This window comes from Eretmochelys imbricata, chromosome 5, assembly GCF_965152235.1.
Source record: "Eretmochelys imbricata isolate rEreImb1 chromosome 5, rEreImb1.hap1, whole genome shotgun sequence".
Lineage (NCBI taxonomy): Eukaryota > Metazoa > Chordata > Testudines > Cheloniidae > Eretmochelys > Eretmochelys imbricata.
The window spans coordinates 99,999,057-100,012,197 of NC_135576.1; the positions used below are offsets into that span (position 1 = coordinate 99,999,057).

At 43.8% G+C, this 13,141-nt stretch overlaps 1 protein-coding gene across 1 annotated transcript in view; it reads right to left on the minus strand.

The window, feature by feature from the left end:
- Window positions 1–13,141, minus strand: part of PGM5 (phosphoglucomutase 5) — a 107,593-nt gene that overhangs the window by 13,805 nt on the left and 80,647 nt on the right. The window contains exon 10 of the mRNA XM_077817610.1: window positions 4,010–4,144. Within this exon, the coding sequence (XP_077673736.1) occupies window positions 4,010–4,144 (135 nt within the window). The remainder of the gene's footprint in view (window positions 1–4,009; window positions 4,145–13,141) is intronic.

The following is a 13,141-nucleotide window of genomic DNA, read 5'->3' on the forward strand; positions in this document are numbered from 1 at the left end:
TTTTACCGTAGGTCTTTCCCCCATTTAAAACACATTTATTAACCCATATACACTGGCTGGCTAAATCATGTCATAACCTGAGATAGCCACAAGTATATAATGATGTATTTTCAGAAATAAAATTTGCAAAAAAACTCTGTGGAGAGATAAAACCGTTTATTCATTATTTTAAAACAAATATTTTGCAGTAATAAAATGGGATTAAAAGAGGCTTTAACTTTATTGTTTAAACTGGAAACTTTTATAGATTAAAAACATGATGCACTTGTGTTTTTTTTCTTGGGACTTTTGATAATGTGCATTCCCTGTAATGATTATAGAGGCATAGTAGCCTTACTACAGTTAAGGCTAAAGCTTCTCCCTCATTATAAATCCAGTTTTCAACCCCTTTTCATTTAACAAAATGAAAGATCTTCCCAAAAACTCACATGCTGCACCCCATCCTACGGTAGAGTTTTCTTGGAAAGTTTGGTAAAAATCAGAGAATTGCAAACAAAATATAATATTAAGGTTTTTTTGGTATCAGCTGGACTCCAGTGAAACCCTCTCAACCTTAATTCTTCTTTAGAAAACTTTTTTGATTATGATTATGAGATGACTCTCAGACCACTACAAATTTCTCCCTTATAAGGAATCCAGAAGTTGCTTGGACTCTGTACTATTTCCAACTGTACTTTTATTGTGAGGAATCACTGAGAAGCATTAGCTAAGTGATCCCCAGACAATCTGCTTGACAAGGAATTCTTTTTTTAAAAAAATGTTCACTTATAACTCAGATTAGAGTGCTAGCAAAAACTCAGCAGAAGCTCAAAGACACCTGGAGTTCCCTTTAAAGACCAAAGTTCATTCCTGCCTCTCTCGCCTTTCCCTGCAGTGCAATAAATAATAATAATAATTAATTATTATTATTAAATACTGTATTTACATTGCATTAGCACTTAGGTGCCTCATTGTGTTAGACACTGCACAAACATATAGTAAGTGACAGTCCCTACCTCAAAGAGCTTATAATCATGTAAATGTAAGCTTCAAAACGATTTATAAATAGGGCTCTGTGTCTGTCAGGGAAGTCATGGATTCCATGACTTTCCGCGACCTCCGTGACTCCTGCAGCGGCCAGTGTGGCTGACCACAGGGCCACCCACGCAGATGACCCTGGGGGCCAGCTGCTCAGGTGGCCCCAGAGACAGCCACACCGGCTGATGCTGGAGTGGCTTGGGTGGCCCTGCAGTGAGCTGCACCAATGCTGCTGGAGCGGCCCTGGGGCCAGCAGCACCATTTGCTGCTCAGGCAGCCCCAGGGACCGCCTGAGCAGCCACCTGTGCGGCTGGCCCCAGGGACCGCCTGAGCAGCCACCTGTGCGGCTGGCCCCAGGGACCGCCTGAGCAGCCACCTGTGCGGCTGGCCCCAGGGACCGCCTGAGCAGCCACCTGTGCGGCTGGCCCCAGGGACCGCCTGAGCAGCCACCTGTGCGGCTGGCCCCAGGGACCGCCTGAGCAGTGGTCCCGGGGGCAGCTGGAACAGTGGCAGGTAGGCAGCCCTGGGGGCGGTTGGAGCAGTTGCTGCTTGGTGGCCCCCAGCAGCTGGTGCCACTGGCCCCCCAGCAGCAGTCCCCCAACTCCCAGAGCAGCACTTCCACCCTCCACCCCCTCCCCGATCCCCAGCTAAGATTTCGTCAGGGGTATATAGTACAAGTCATGGACAGGTCACAGGCGGTGAATTTTTGTTTATTGCCAGTGACCAGTAAAAATACCCATGACTAAACCATAGCCTTATTTATAAACACAGCACGGAGTGTCACTAGTGTCCAATTTTGGGGAGGAGGGGGAAAAAGGCAGAAGACCTCCAGTCTGAAATGTATCTGCTGCTGTCACAGGGGAAGTATGTTATCTAATGATTTATTTTAAGTTTATTAGATAGAGGGAACCTTCCGCTGGTCTGCTATAAGCGAGTTTTTTAAGCCAGTACTTTCTTCCCCACCCCCTGAGTAATAGGCAGTGTGAATTCCAGACTAGCTTTTTGATCTCCCCTGGAATAAGCCATAGAAATGCTCCTGTTCAACAACTTGATTTATAGTATGACAGCCAGTCTCCTTTATAACCGAATTCACTCGGCAATGCAACTGGCAATAAAGTGCCACCTTCCTTACACTTCTCAGCAGAGAGGTCAAGGACTCAGTCAATATGGAGACTGAAAAGGGATGGTCTCTCTAGACCAAAACTGAAGCACATTGGGGAGTGACTGGTGCAGGGGAGCCTCTGTTCTGTGGATAAACAGGGCTTCGTTCTCCAGTGCTGCCAGTCTGATTTAATATGCTTTACATTCATTTAAAAAAGGGGGGGGGGGCAAGAGGTCAAATACACTGCTCTCTCTCCCTCTCCCTGAGAATAGATATGGCTTGGACAAAGTCAATCTAACCCCATTCAACCCTACATAAGATGGCAAGAAGGCCTACAGGGACAAGTAAGGACAAAATATTTCTTAAAAATTTCAGTTGCTTCTGGATATTATAGGTGGAGCTGGTAACACAATCTATAGTTAACGGTGCCTGACGCTTTCCAGTATAAGACCCTGTTTTCGGTTGCTTATAATTTTGCCAAACTGACATTTTCTATGCAAGGTGTCTGTCTCAGACGGATTTATTTTATTTTATTTTATTTTTGTTGCCAAGTTTCAGCTAAAACAGCTGTTTCTGAAAACAAGATTAGGGAATAATACATTGTTTGGTCATGTTAAAAAAAATCACAGCTGCCTTGTTGAGAAGCTCTAGAACCTTTGAAAAATGTCTGTAGAGACTTGTTAGAGTTTGGCAGCTAAATTCTTTGCCATGCTAGGCATGCTCCAGCCCATGGCTGCAGGGGCAGAGAGGACTTTCTCTGGAACTGCTGCTTCTTGCTGCCAGGGGCTTCTGTAGTGCCAGGGAACAGAACTGGGAGCAGGGAAATGGTCTTTCCTGTGCCCTGCATGCCCCTAGTGCACAGGCAGCATGGAGGAGGAGGCAGCAAGATGCAAATGCAGAGGGGAAAGAGGAAGAACAGAGGCAATAGACTGGTTCAAGGATCCTGGGGTAAGAAGCCAGGGAATGGCTGCTGGAAGCTGAGAGCACAGAGTCAGAGAGGGCACAAGAAGCCAGGAATGGGTGGAGGAGCTTGGGACTGGCTGGGCAAGGAGACTGGGACAAGAAGCTTGCAGAGGAAGAGTGGGATGGTAACTCAGCGTACTGGGATTTACTCGAGGAGCCCTAAAGGAGAGACTGGGACTGGCTGGAAAAGGAGACTGGAACTGACATGAGTGGCCTCAGGGGGATGAAGCTTAGGTCTGGTGAAGAGGAGCCAGGGGCAGGGGTGGGGGGGAGGAGTTAGGGTATGGGATGAGGAGTTGTTGCGGGAGAGACAGCACAGGGTAATTAAAGACAGTATCATAATGCATATGCACAAGGTGCCAAATTAAGGTTGCAAAGGCAGCCCTTAATTCTGGGATTTCCTAACTTGCGTGTGCTTGGACTCTGCAACCATAATGTTCTTTTAATGTAGATTTTGGTGTGTAATTTTGAATAGGTTGCCTAATTTAAAAGATTAATAATTCACAGAAGTATCCTACTACTACCTTCCCCTTTGCCCTCTCCACGTGGTTGGCCTGCACTGATCTGGGGCATCCACCTGCCTTCTGCAGAACGTTCTTCTTAGCTTACATAATCAATCTGTACCACTGTCACTGCTCTCACTCTCCTGCTCCTATTGTCACCTCTGGAGCCGTTCTCTTAAAAGTTTAAGAACAAGCTTTCCAAATCAAAACCCAACCTCCTTGACACTTCCTGGAACAACACCAAGCTTATGTATCTGCTCTGACACAACATTTCAGTATGCTTTGCTTTTAATTGGGAAAAACCCTACCATTTTATTCAACAATTTTGAGAGCACCTGCCATTGGCCTATTCAGGGGCTTTACCACAGCAAGAAATGACACTTGATTGTTTTTCCAAAGCTTAAAGTCGTGCTCATTGATTTACCTGCGACTCCTTGTCATGTTTGCTGGGATCCTTTTCATAGCTTTCTGCATAGATTCTGAGGGTAGCTCGTACACTGCTAGAAGCACTAAGTCTGAAGATGAGCCTCGAGGCATCTGAGAAAATAATTCGCAGTCCCTGCAAAAAGAAAGAAGAATATATGGGTGGCCGTAATGACTTTGCAAAATTATAATCCAAAATCGAGAGCGAGGAAGGATTATCTCAGTTCAGATCTTGGCTCCTCCTGTGTTACTTCAGGCAATTCACTTAATCACTCTGAGCCTCAGTGCCCCATCTGTAAAATGTGGATAATAATACTTCCTTTCTCCCACCCTTCATATTGTCTGTTTAGACCGTAAGCTCTACAGGGCAAGGGTTTTCTCACTAATGAATTTACCGTGCTGAGCACAATGGAAGCTTGATGTCTAGGGAAGCGTCCAGTTGCTACAGTAAGAATAACATCAGCAGTTGTAATAATAAAATTATACAATTTAACTGCTAGCTTTCTGCTGCTGCTGCTTTGTGGAAGCTGTGTTTCTCTTATGTGCCAGCATTACACCGATATCCCAATGGGATGTCATGTAGTAACACGACAGGTGACATGTCAGGCAGAAGCAAAGTGCATATGAGAAAGCTAGGGGACCATGGAACCAAAGGAGTCAGCAGAGTACACAACAGATAACATATTTTCATATCCCTCAGGGAATGTACATGAAGATGTGGTTATGAGTGTCTCAGGGCATGTCTACAAGGGGACACTCAGGACACTTAAGTCTCTTAAACTAAAGGTGTGAATGTAAAGTGCATTAATTAAAGTTCATCAAACCTTTTTGTGGATGCTCACATTCTGATTAGTTCACTTTAGCTGCAAATGTTATCCCTCTCTGCTTTCTCAGCACTGTCGCTAATTTGTATAATACAGATCTCATTCTGATTCAACAGGAATCTCAAATTCAAGGTTAAGGGTGTGATATACACTAAAAATGGCAACATATTCCTCAATTTCATCCTGATAATTGGGTTTGGTGCGATAAATGGAAAAGATTGGGATTGCCTCATTCCATTAGTTCTCATGGAGATTTCAGTGACTCCCTTGTGCAACAAATCATTCTTGCTTTGAAGTAAAGACGGGAAGGGAATGCGGATGCCAGAGCTCTTACTGTGGGAAACTATCAGTAAGCGCATTGAAGGAGTAAAAATTTATGTCTTTATGCAAAAATTACATGAGTGTAACAGAGTGTGCTGAGTCAGTCAGGAGTGAACTCAGCACCCTGTCACCCAAAGGCCCACCAATATAGGTTAATTGGGACCTAACTGGAAGATCAATTAACTAGGTAGAGCTACAGCTGGGGGCTAATTTGCGGGGGGAGGCAATCCCAGCAGCTAGGAGCATTAAAAATGAGAGGAAGGAAGTGCTGAGCAGAGAGCTGAGAGCCTGAAGGAAGGCAGAGGCAGGCAGGCCTAGGTGCTGCTAGTTCTGTTCCTTTCCCCAGAAGCAAGCAGGGGAACTCGCTGGTGGACTGTAAATATATGTAAATAGCCCTACAGGTGGTATCTGGTTGGAACAACACAATAAAACATGGTGGTGGTGAAGGAGACCTGAAGCAGGGTAGTCTGTGATTAAGACCTGAAAGGACTCGCCGGGGAGAGCATTTGAAACAGGTACATCTGTATGGTGGAAAAAGAATTGGGAAAAACAAAGCACACGGCAAACGTTGCATTTCGACAAAGATATTAGAGACAATGATTGGCAAATAGGAGATCAAGTCATGCCTTTGTCATCTGCTGTTCCAGTCCAGAACTTACGTCACAAGTGGTTAACCTGGCAAAATGCTGTAAATAGTAAAATGACGGCCAATAATGATAAAGGAGCTCTTGCATCATTTATAAGAAAATATGCTATTGACCATGGTGCATCAATTGCGCAGGACATCATCCTCAAACCCAATCCATGGGATGAAGTGTGTTCGTTGTTTGTATCAGGGGTTGAAAAGAAAGTTGAGGATAAAAAGTCAAAAGAGCAAGGCCAGAAAACCACACCATAACACACTACAGTATCTAAGATAACATCTGATCTCTCAGAAGACGTCGTGATACTGAGGGAATTAGTGTCCGAGAGCTTGTCTACATTACAGCACTGTAGCTACACCACTGTAGCGCTTAGCAAACACACTATCTACGCTGACAGGAGCACTTCTCCTGTTGGCATAGTTACTCCACCTCCCCAAGAGATGGTAGCTGTCAACAGGAGAAGCCCTCCTGTTGATATAGCACTGTGTACACCAGGAATTAGGTCGGTGTAACTGTGTTGCTCAGGCAATTTTCCACATCCCTGAGCAATGCAGTTATACCAGCATAAGTTGGTGGTGTGGACCAAGCCTGAGTCAATTACTATTTTCACATCAAATGGAAATACAGGAAGTGTGCAAGTCCTCCTTCGCAAGCACTCTTCCCTCCAAAAGAAAATGCCTCTCACAGCTATCAATTCTGTGGCAGCCTGTTTTAAACTATTTCCAGCTACTGCACCTCCATGTTTTAAGCAACGACCCCTTCTCTCAGCTATACCTGCCAAGACTTTGTGAAGTTAAACATTAAAGTAGCTGTATTTAAAAGCAAATCTTTAATTTAACTACTTGGGGCATTCAGTTCAGGGTACTGTATTCTAGTAAACAAAACCCTGAGGGTTTAATCACACATCATTCACATGATACTGAACATTGTATAATTAGATTGTAAGCTTTTGGGGCAGGGACTGTCTTTTTGTTCTGTATTTGTACAGCACCTAGCCCAATGAGGTCTTGGTCTGTGACTATGGAAATACAAATAAAATGATGATGACGACGACGACAAAAATTGACCAATCTACAGTGATTGCCAAGTTGCTGTCTTCGTCATGTAACTCAATTTTCCACAAGCCCTCTGGGTCCATGGGTCCATCACCAGACTGTTTAGCCTCTGCATTGGTGGGAGTGATTGTTCAGATTAACCTGAGGAAAGGTAAGACCAGGATGTGGATATGAACTAGGCAAATTATTTTCCCCGCCGGAATAAACCTTGCCCATGTCAGACTCCAGCCAAGAATAGTTGCAGATGGTTCCGATTTTTATTTTTGAGTCAGGGTGGTTTTCTTTTCCGATACTCGCCCAGAAGTGTTATTATTATTATTATTCCGGTTGTGCACCATTGTGCTCTTTGAGTGTGGTACTCACACAGAGACTCCCTCCCTTCTCACGACCATTTTAACTGATGTAATTCCATTGAAGTATTCCAGATTTACAGCAGCATGAGGAGACTCAGGCTGAAAATCTGGCTGAAAAAACCCCCAAAACAAAAACAGAATTTCCCCCCATTTTCTGCTGCTTATTGTGCAGGCTCAAAGAAAGGGCAGATACTGATGTGGCCCCAAAAGATAACCTTGCAGAGGTAGGAATAAGAGTGCAGGAGACAGTGGTGTGCTCCAGCCATGGTGGAAGCTGTCTGGCCAGCATAGGCTCTCTTAGGCCATGTCTACAGTGCGTTGCAAGCACTGGTGGATCACAGGGGCTGTTTCACCGACATCAGTGTGGGAAGGTTGGGAAAGGTGCATGACGCGTGCATCTTTAGGAACACAGGTCTGTTCAGAAAGCTGCAAGCAGGAACTCTCTTTCCAGACTGCAAAATAACCATTGGTGATGTTGAAATGCCAATCGTGATCCTGGGAGACTCAGCCTACCCCTTTCTCCCATGGCTCATGAAGCTGTACACCCGCAGCCTGGACAGCAGTAAGGACTGATTCAACTATAGGTTGAGCAAGTGCAGAATGGTGGTGGGTTATGCCTTTGAACATTTAAAAGGTCACTGCTGTTTGCTGACTAGGTTAGACCTTAGTGAAAGCAATATCCCCATTGTTGTTGCTGCTCCAGCCATGGTGAGAAAGGCTATGAGGCATGGGTGAGAGATCTTGTCCTGCAGCTTTTGTGAAAACATCCTTGGGATTACAGGTTGGAACTTGAGAAAAGCCCCCCTTTCCCCTACCAACCTGGATGGTGCTTGAGGACAGCACCAGCGTAAAGCCCCCCAAATAGTTTGTTTTTTACAAAAGCGGGACCGGGTTGTGGAGAAAAGGAGCCAAACAGGAAGCCACCACCCCCACCCACTTTTCTCAATGCTGCTTGCAATACACGGTGACCCCCTCCAACCACAATACATCTGGGAAAGCGTGGTTGTGTGACCCAGATTTCACCAAACGGGGGAGGGTTACTTGCTGAATTGTTTGCAGCTTAAGGGCTAGCACTGAAAACGCCCCCCATTTCCCCTAGGTGACCCTATGCAATATCACTCTCCTGAGAGTAACAGAGGCCTTAGTCAGAACTTGCAGATCAGACCATTTGGAGGAGGTGGAGGAAAGAGAAAATACAAGAATTTAGGACAAAAAGGCCCTGAAAACAGTACTGTTTACTCAGGGGAAAGGGATGGCTAGGTCCCCTCTCCGCCAAGTCACTGTGTTTTCTTCCCTCCCCCCGCCCCACCAATCCTGTTGTTCTCCATGGCATTGTGTGCAGGGCAAGCTCCTTTTTTCATCTGCCTGAGGGGGAGTAAGTCATTCAGAATTCAGAGAAGAGAAATGGTATTTGACTCTTCCTCTTCCACCAAGACTTGCTTGAGAAGCCAGTGATCTTAACAAAGCAGAGCTCCAACAAGCTAAAATATTAATGGAACTTTTTTGTTTGTTCAGGTATGTGCTGAAGCATTTCTAGCACCATATAAAGAATTGTTTGGTTGATACTAGCCATTAACTCGAGAAAATATGTAATAGGAATAAATCCCACCTCAGTAAAGGGTTGGATTAGATGACCTAATAGGTATTTTCCATCTCAAACTTCTGTGATTCTATTAATAATCCTTTTAGTTACTAGTACAAACATTGATGTCCAGTTTTTCAAATTTCTGGGCAACGTTTATTCACCTAGTATTTTCAGTATGCACAACCTATGTGACAGAACACCACAAATAGGTAATGTTAAGAAAAAAGGTTTAAAATGGGGTTTTCCAATAGCATGGGAACTTCAGGCAAACGGAGGAGAGAGTAGCACATTAGCCATTTGTTTTCTCTCTCCAGAATTTGTTTAGCTAAGACAATTGTAGAGTTCTGGCGTGAAACCCTGGCCCCAGTAAAGCCAATGGGAGTTTTGACCAGGATTTCACCCCAGGTGTCCACAAAAATTATTTATGTCCCATTCATGTGAGCTGCTGAATGCTTCTTGGTGGGTGCTGATTCCCTTCAATTATATTACCATGAGGAGGAAGGCAGATTAAAACAGGGGTCTCAAACATGTGGCCCGCGGGCCGCATGCAGCCTGCAGAGTTATTTCCTGCGGTCCGCCATAGCTCCCCTCACCTCCCTCCCCCCATGCTCCGCATCCCTGCTCCTCCGCCTACCTCCCAAACAGCTGTTTGGTGGCACTTAGGACTTTCCAGGATGGAGGGGGGAGGAGCGGGGACATGGCACGCTCAGGGGAGGAGGTGGAGAAGAAGCAGGGCTGGGGATTTGGGGAAGGGGTGGGAAGAGGTGGGGCAGGGGCTGAGCCTCATGGAAGGGGTAGAGTGGGGGTGGGGGCAGGGCCAGAGGCGGGGTTTTTGTATCTTGTGGGGAGGGATAGCTCAGTGGTTTGAGCATTGGCCTGCTAAACCCAGGGTTGTGAGTTCAATCCTTGAGGGGGCCATTTGGGATCTGGGGCAAAAATTGGGGATTGGTCCTGCTTTCAGCAGGGGGTTGGACTAGATGACCTCCTGAGGTCCCTTCCAACCCTGATAGTCTATGATTCTATGATCTTTGTATGAAAAGGTATCAGTGATGCAGCCCTCGGCCAATGTACTTGTCCTCATGTGGCCCTTGTGGTGATTTGAGTTTGAGATCCCTGGATTAAAGGGATCCTTGCACAACTGGGCCTGTATTTTGGAAGAATGTCAGATATGGAACAGGTAGCTCAAGGTATATAACATTATTGTCATTTAAACTTTCCAGGCTCCAAAAACCCAAAAGTATTGTCACAAATATTGGCAGAAAGTGAATAAACGGGGCCATGAGCAGCATCCAAGGTCATGTATAGGTTTAATTCCAAGGAATGTTTGCAAGTACCATTTTGCAGTATTCAACCAACTCTACTAACCGCCAGCATGACAAGGCTCGTAAGACTGCTTAAATACGCTCCCCGCACACTGTATCTTGTGTAGCAGCAACAGCACTGAGGAATGACTGTTTCATTTGACACAGGAGGCTCTGAAAGCTCATTTACTCATTAATGGTCTTTGGAAGAAATGGTCTTTGGAAGAAAGCGTATGTATGCTTTCCAAAACACACACTCACAATCTGATACAAACTGCTCCCCCAACTACAGAGCTGCCTGGTAATGTAATACAACCAGCATTTCTAGTACTTGGAATTCTCTCTCTCTCACTCACAGACACGCATCCCCCTGTATTTACTTCCTATGCTATTTTGCAGCTATTTTCTTCCTCATTTTGTATTATCTGGTGACAGATGCTCGACCACACAGACTCTCACAAATGGGGGAATAACAGCTGATACATGTCTAGAAGGCTTAGAATTCCTGCAGCACAGCTGAGAATACTCCGAACAGGGGCACTACAAAGACACACCAGGGTCTACTCCTTAAAACAACAGGGTTACATGCCAGGAAGAAATAACTTAATAAGGTAACAACAACCTTTAGATACTGACTTTCAACATCAAACTAGAGATGACCCCCCAAACTGTATGATTCCCATACAATATCTAAACACTTCAGAGTTTATGTGGTTTGTATCTAGGCTTTGGGCTCATTATTTATAGTGTGTCCAACTGTGAAATCTTGATTCCAACCTTGTCCCTGAAAAGTTCAGGGTGGTTCCAGAACCAGCAAGGCTTTCACTCAGTAAGCTCACAGAAAAGAATAAAAGACCTGTTCAGTTTTGATACATCCCCTTTATTTTCTAGAATCTTGCCCCATTGCATCTGGCACGCCATGAATTAAAATATTTAATAACAAATAATTGTTACTAAGTGAAACGTGAACAAGCATGAATTTTAAAATGTTGAAGACTGCAGTGCCGCTCTCTGTAAAAATGAACACTGAGTTTCCTTTTTCTTATAAGATACAAAGTCTAAAGGAGACTGGAGTTTTGTTTTTTGATGGATCTGAACTTTAATTAGGAGAAAATATTAGTAGGGGGAGAGGAAACTGATGGAATAATGTACAATATAAGTACTGTGTGGCATGATGTTATTCTCCTACCTAACATGGGCGCATTGGCAGATATATTGTTATAAATCCCAACTGTCTATTAATTATTAATTATATATTATTTCTCTGATCCTGTACAAAACAAAATGAAAACATTCCCTTTGAATGTAGAATTTATAGTCTAAAAGAAAAAAAGGATAAACTGGGAGACCCATAAGAGGAAGTAAATCCTCTCTTATAACTGAAAGTTATTATTGTCATCAATGAAAACAGTATCATCTTGTGAGAAATCAGATGGGTTGATAACTTCCGGGAGGAAGTACCTAGAAGACTGGATATAGTTTTCACACTGAACATCTGCGGACATTTATTTTAGGCATCCTAAATATGCTAGTGAATGTATATGAGCTGCATGGAAACTCTGCCACAAGACCAAATTTTTCATGGCTAAAAAGCTAATAAAATATGAAAAAAATCAACTTTGTAGACAATATAGCATGTTGGTTTCAATGATCTAGCAGATGGGATCCTTCCTAATGAAGGAGATGTTTAAAAGCACTGGGATGGACTTTCTAAGCAGTGCACGACTAAGGACCAGTCAGCCTGTAATGCTCGCAGAAGTAATGAAGGTGCAAGGACAGCTTGGTGCTACGCTGTGCTAGAAGAGCTGATTTAAAAAATATATCAGAAAACAACCCTGCCTCTGTCACATCAGCTCCAAAAGCCAGTGGGGCCAACTGTTTGCTGGCATACTGAATCGTCAGCATGACTTCCTGCAGTGCCTCTGAGTTCCTTAAAGGTATCCCATCCAATGCAATGCATACACCAGCAGAGAATTTGATCCACTGATTTTGGAGCAGATGTGACAGAGGTAGGCCTTGCTGTGTAAATGGAATTACAATTGACTTCACAGAGATGGTCACTCTTGTATTACATTCCAATCAAATTAACCATTAATTTATTCGTGTTTGTAAAGCATTGTTTAATTCTCATGTAGAATTAAACTGCTACATATGTGCTAACTATCATTTGCTGTTTTTCTTGTCATTCTTACAACTAAAGTAGAACACAAGCAAGATTCAGGCATGCAAACCTATGGGTATGTTTCAGTTTAACATTTTGAAGCACTATTTAGAGGTACAATATGTATGGAGATACACTAGCAAAGCATGTGGCCCAGTAACAATAACGTACATATACAGCCACACACACGTCAAACCCATATAAAATGGCTGTGGTTTTACTTCCAAGTATTATGCCCTAATGTGGTTTTATTTGCTCCTCAACTGACACTTAAATGTCCCAAATGCACAGCAGACTGCACTGAATATTTTGACAGGAAAAGCCTTATCTCTGAGGCAGCACTGAAATCTCATTCTGAGGAAAGAAGAATTTTGGCCCTATCTGTGGGCATGTGAATGAAAGAACTTTTTCCAGCTTTTCCAATGTCTGCTTCCTCACTACACATTCAAAAACAAAAAACTCAAACTACATGGATAACCTCTTCCATTCAGAAACAAAGACAGGAGTAGGAAAATATCCAGTGTCAGTTCACAGATCTCTAATTAAAAGGATCAGGAGTTTTCATCGACAGGTTACGATACATTGGACCCTGTCGTCAACATGGATAATTTGGCTTTTGTCAAATGGTGCCTCTGTATTTCTCAGTAACAATTCAATACCAGAGCACAACCGGTAATGAGGTCTTATTCCAAGACTGTACAGTAGGATTTGCAAGGGCCTGGTCAGGTCAAGATCATTCACAAACCACAATAATTAGGACAATCTGGAGTTTGGTTTAGCATGTACCTGGACTATATTTGCAATACCCCATTGAGGACATTTTCTGTAAGATTCTATGCAAAGTCCTTGGAGGTTGATTATTTTTCACAGAAGGGTTGTGGGGTCTGAT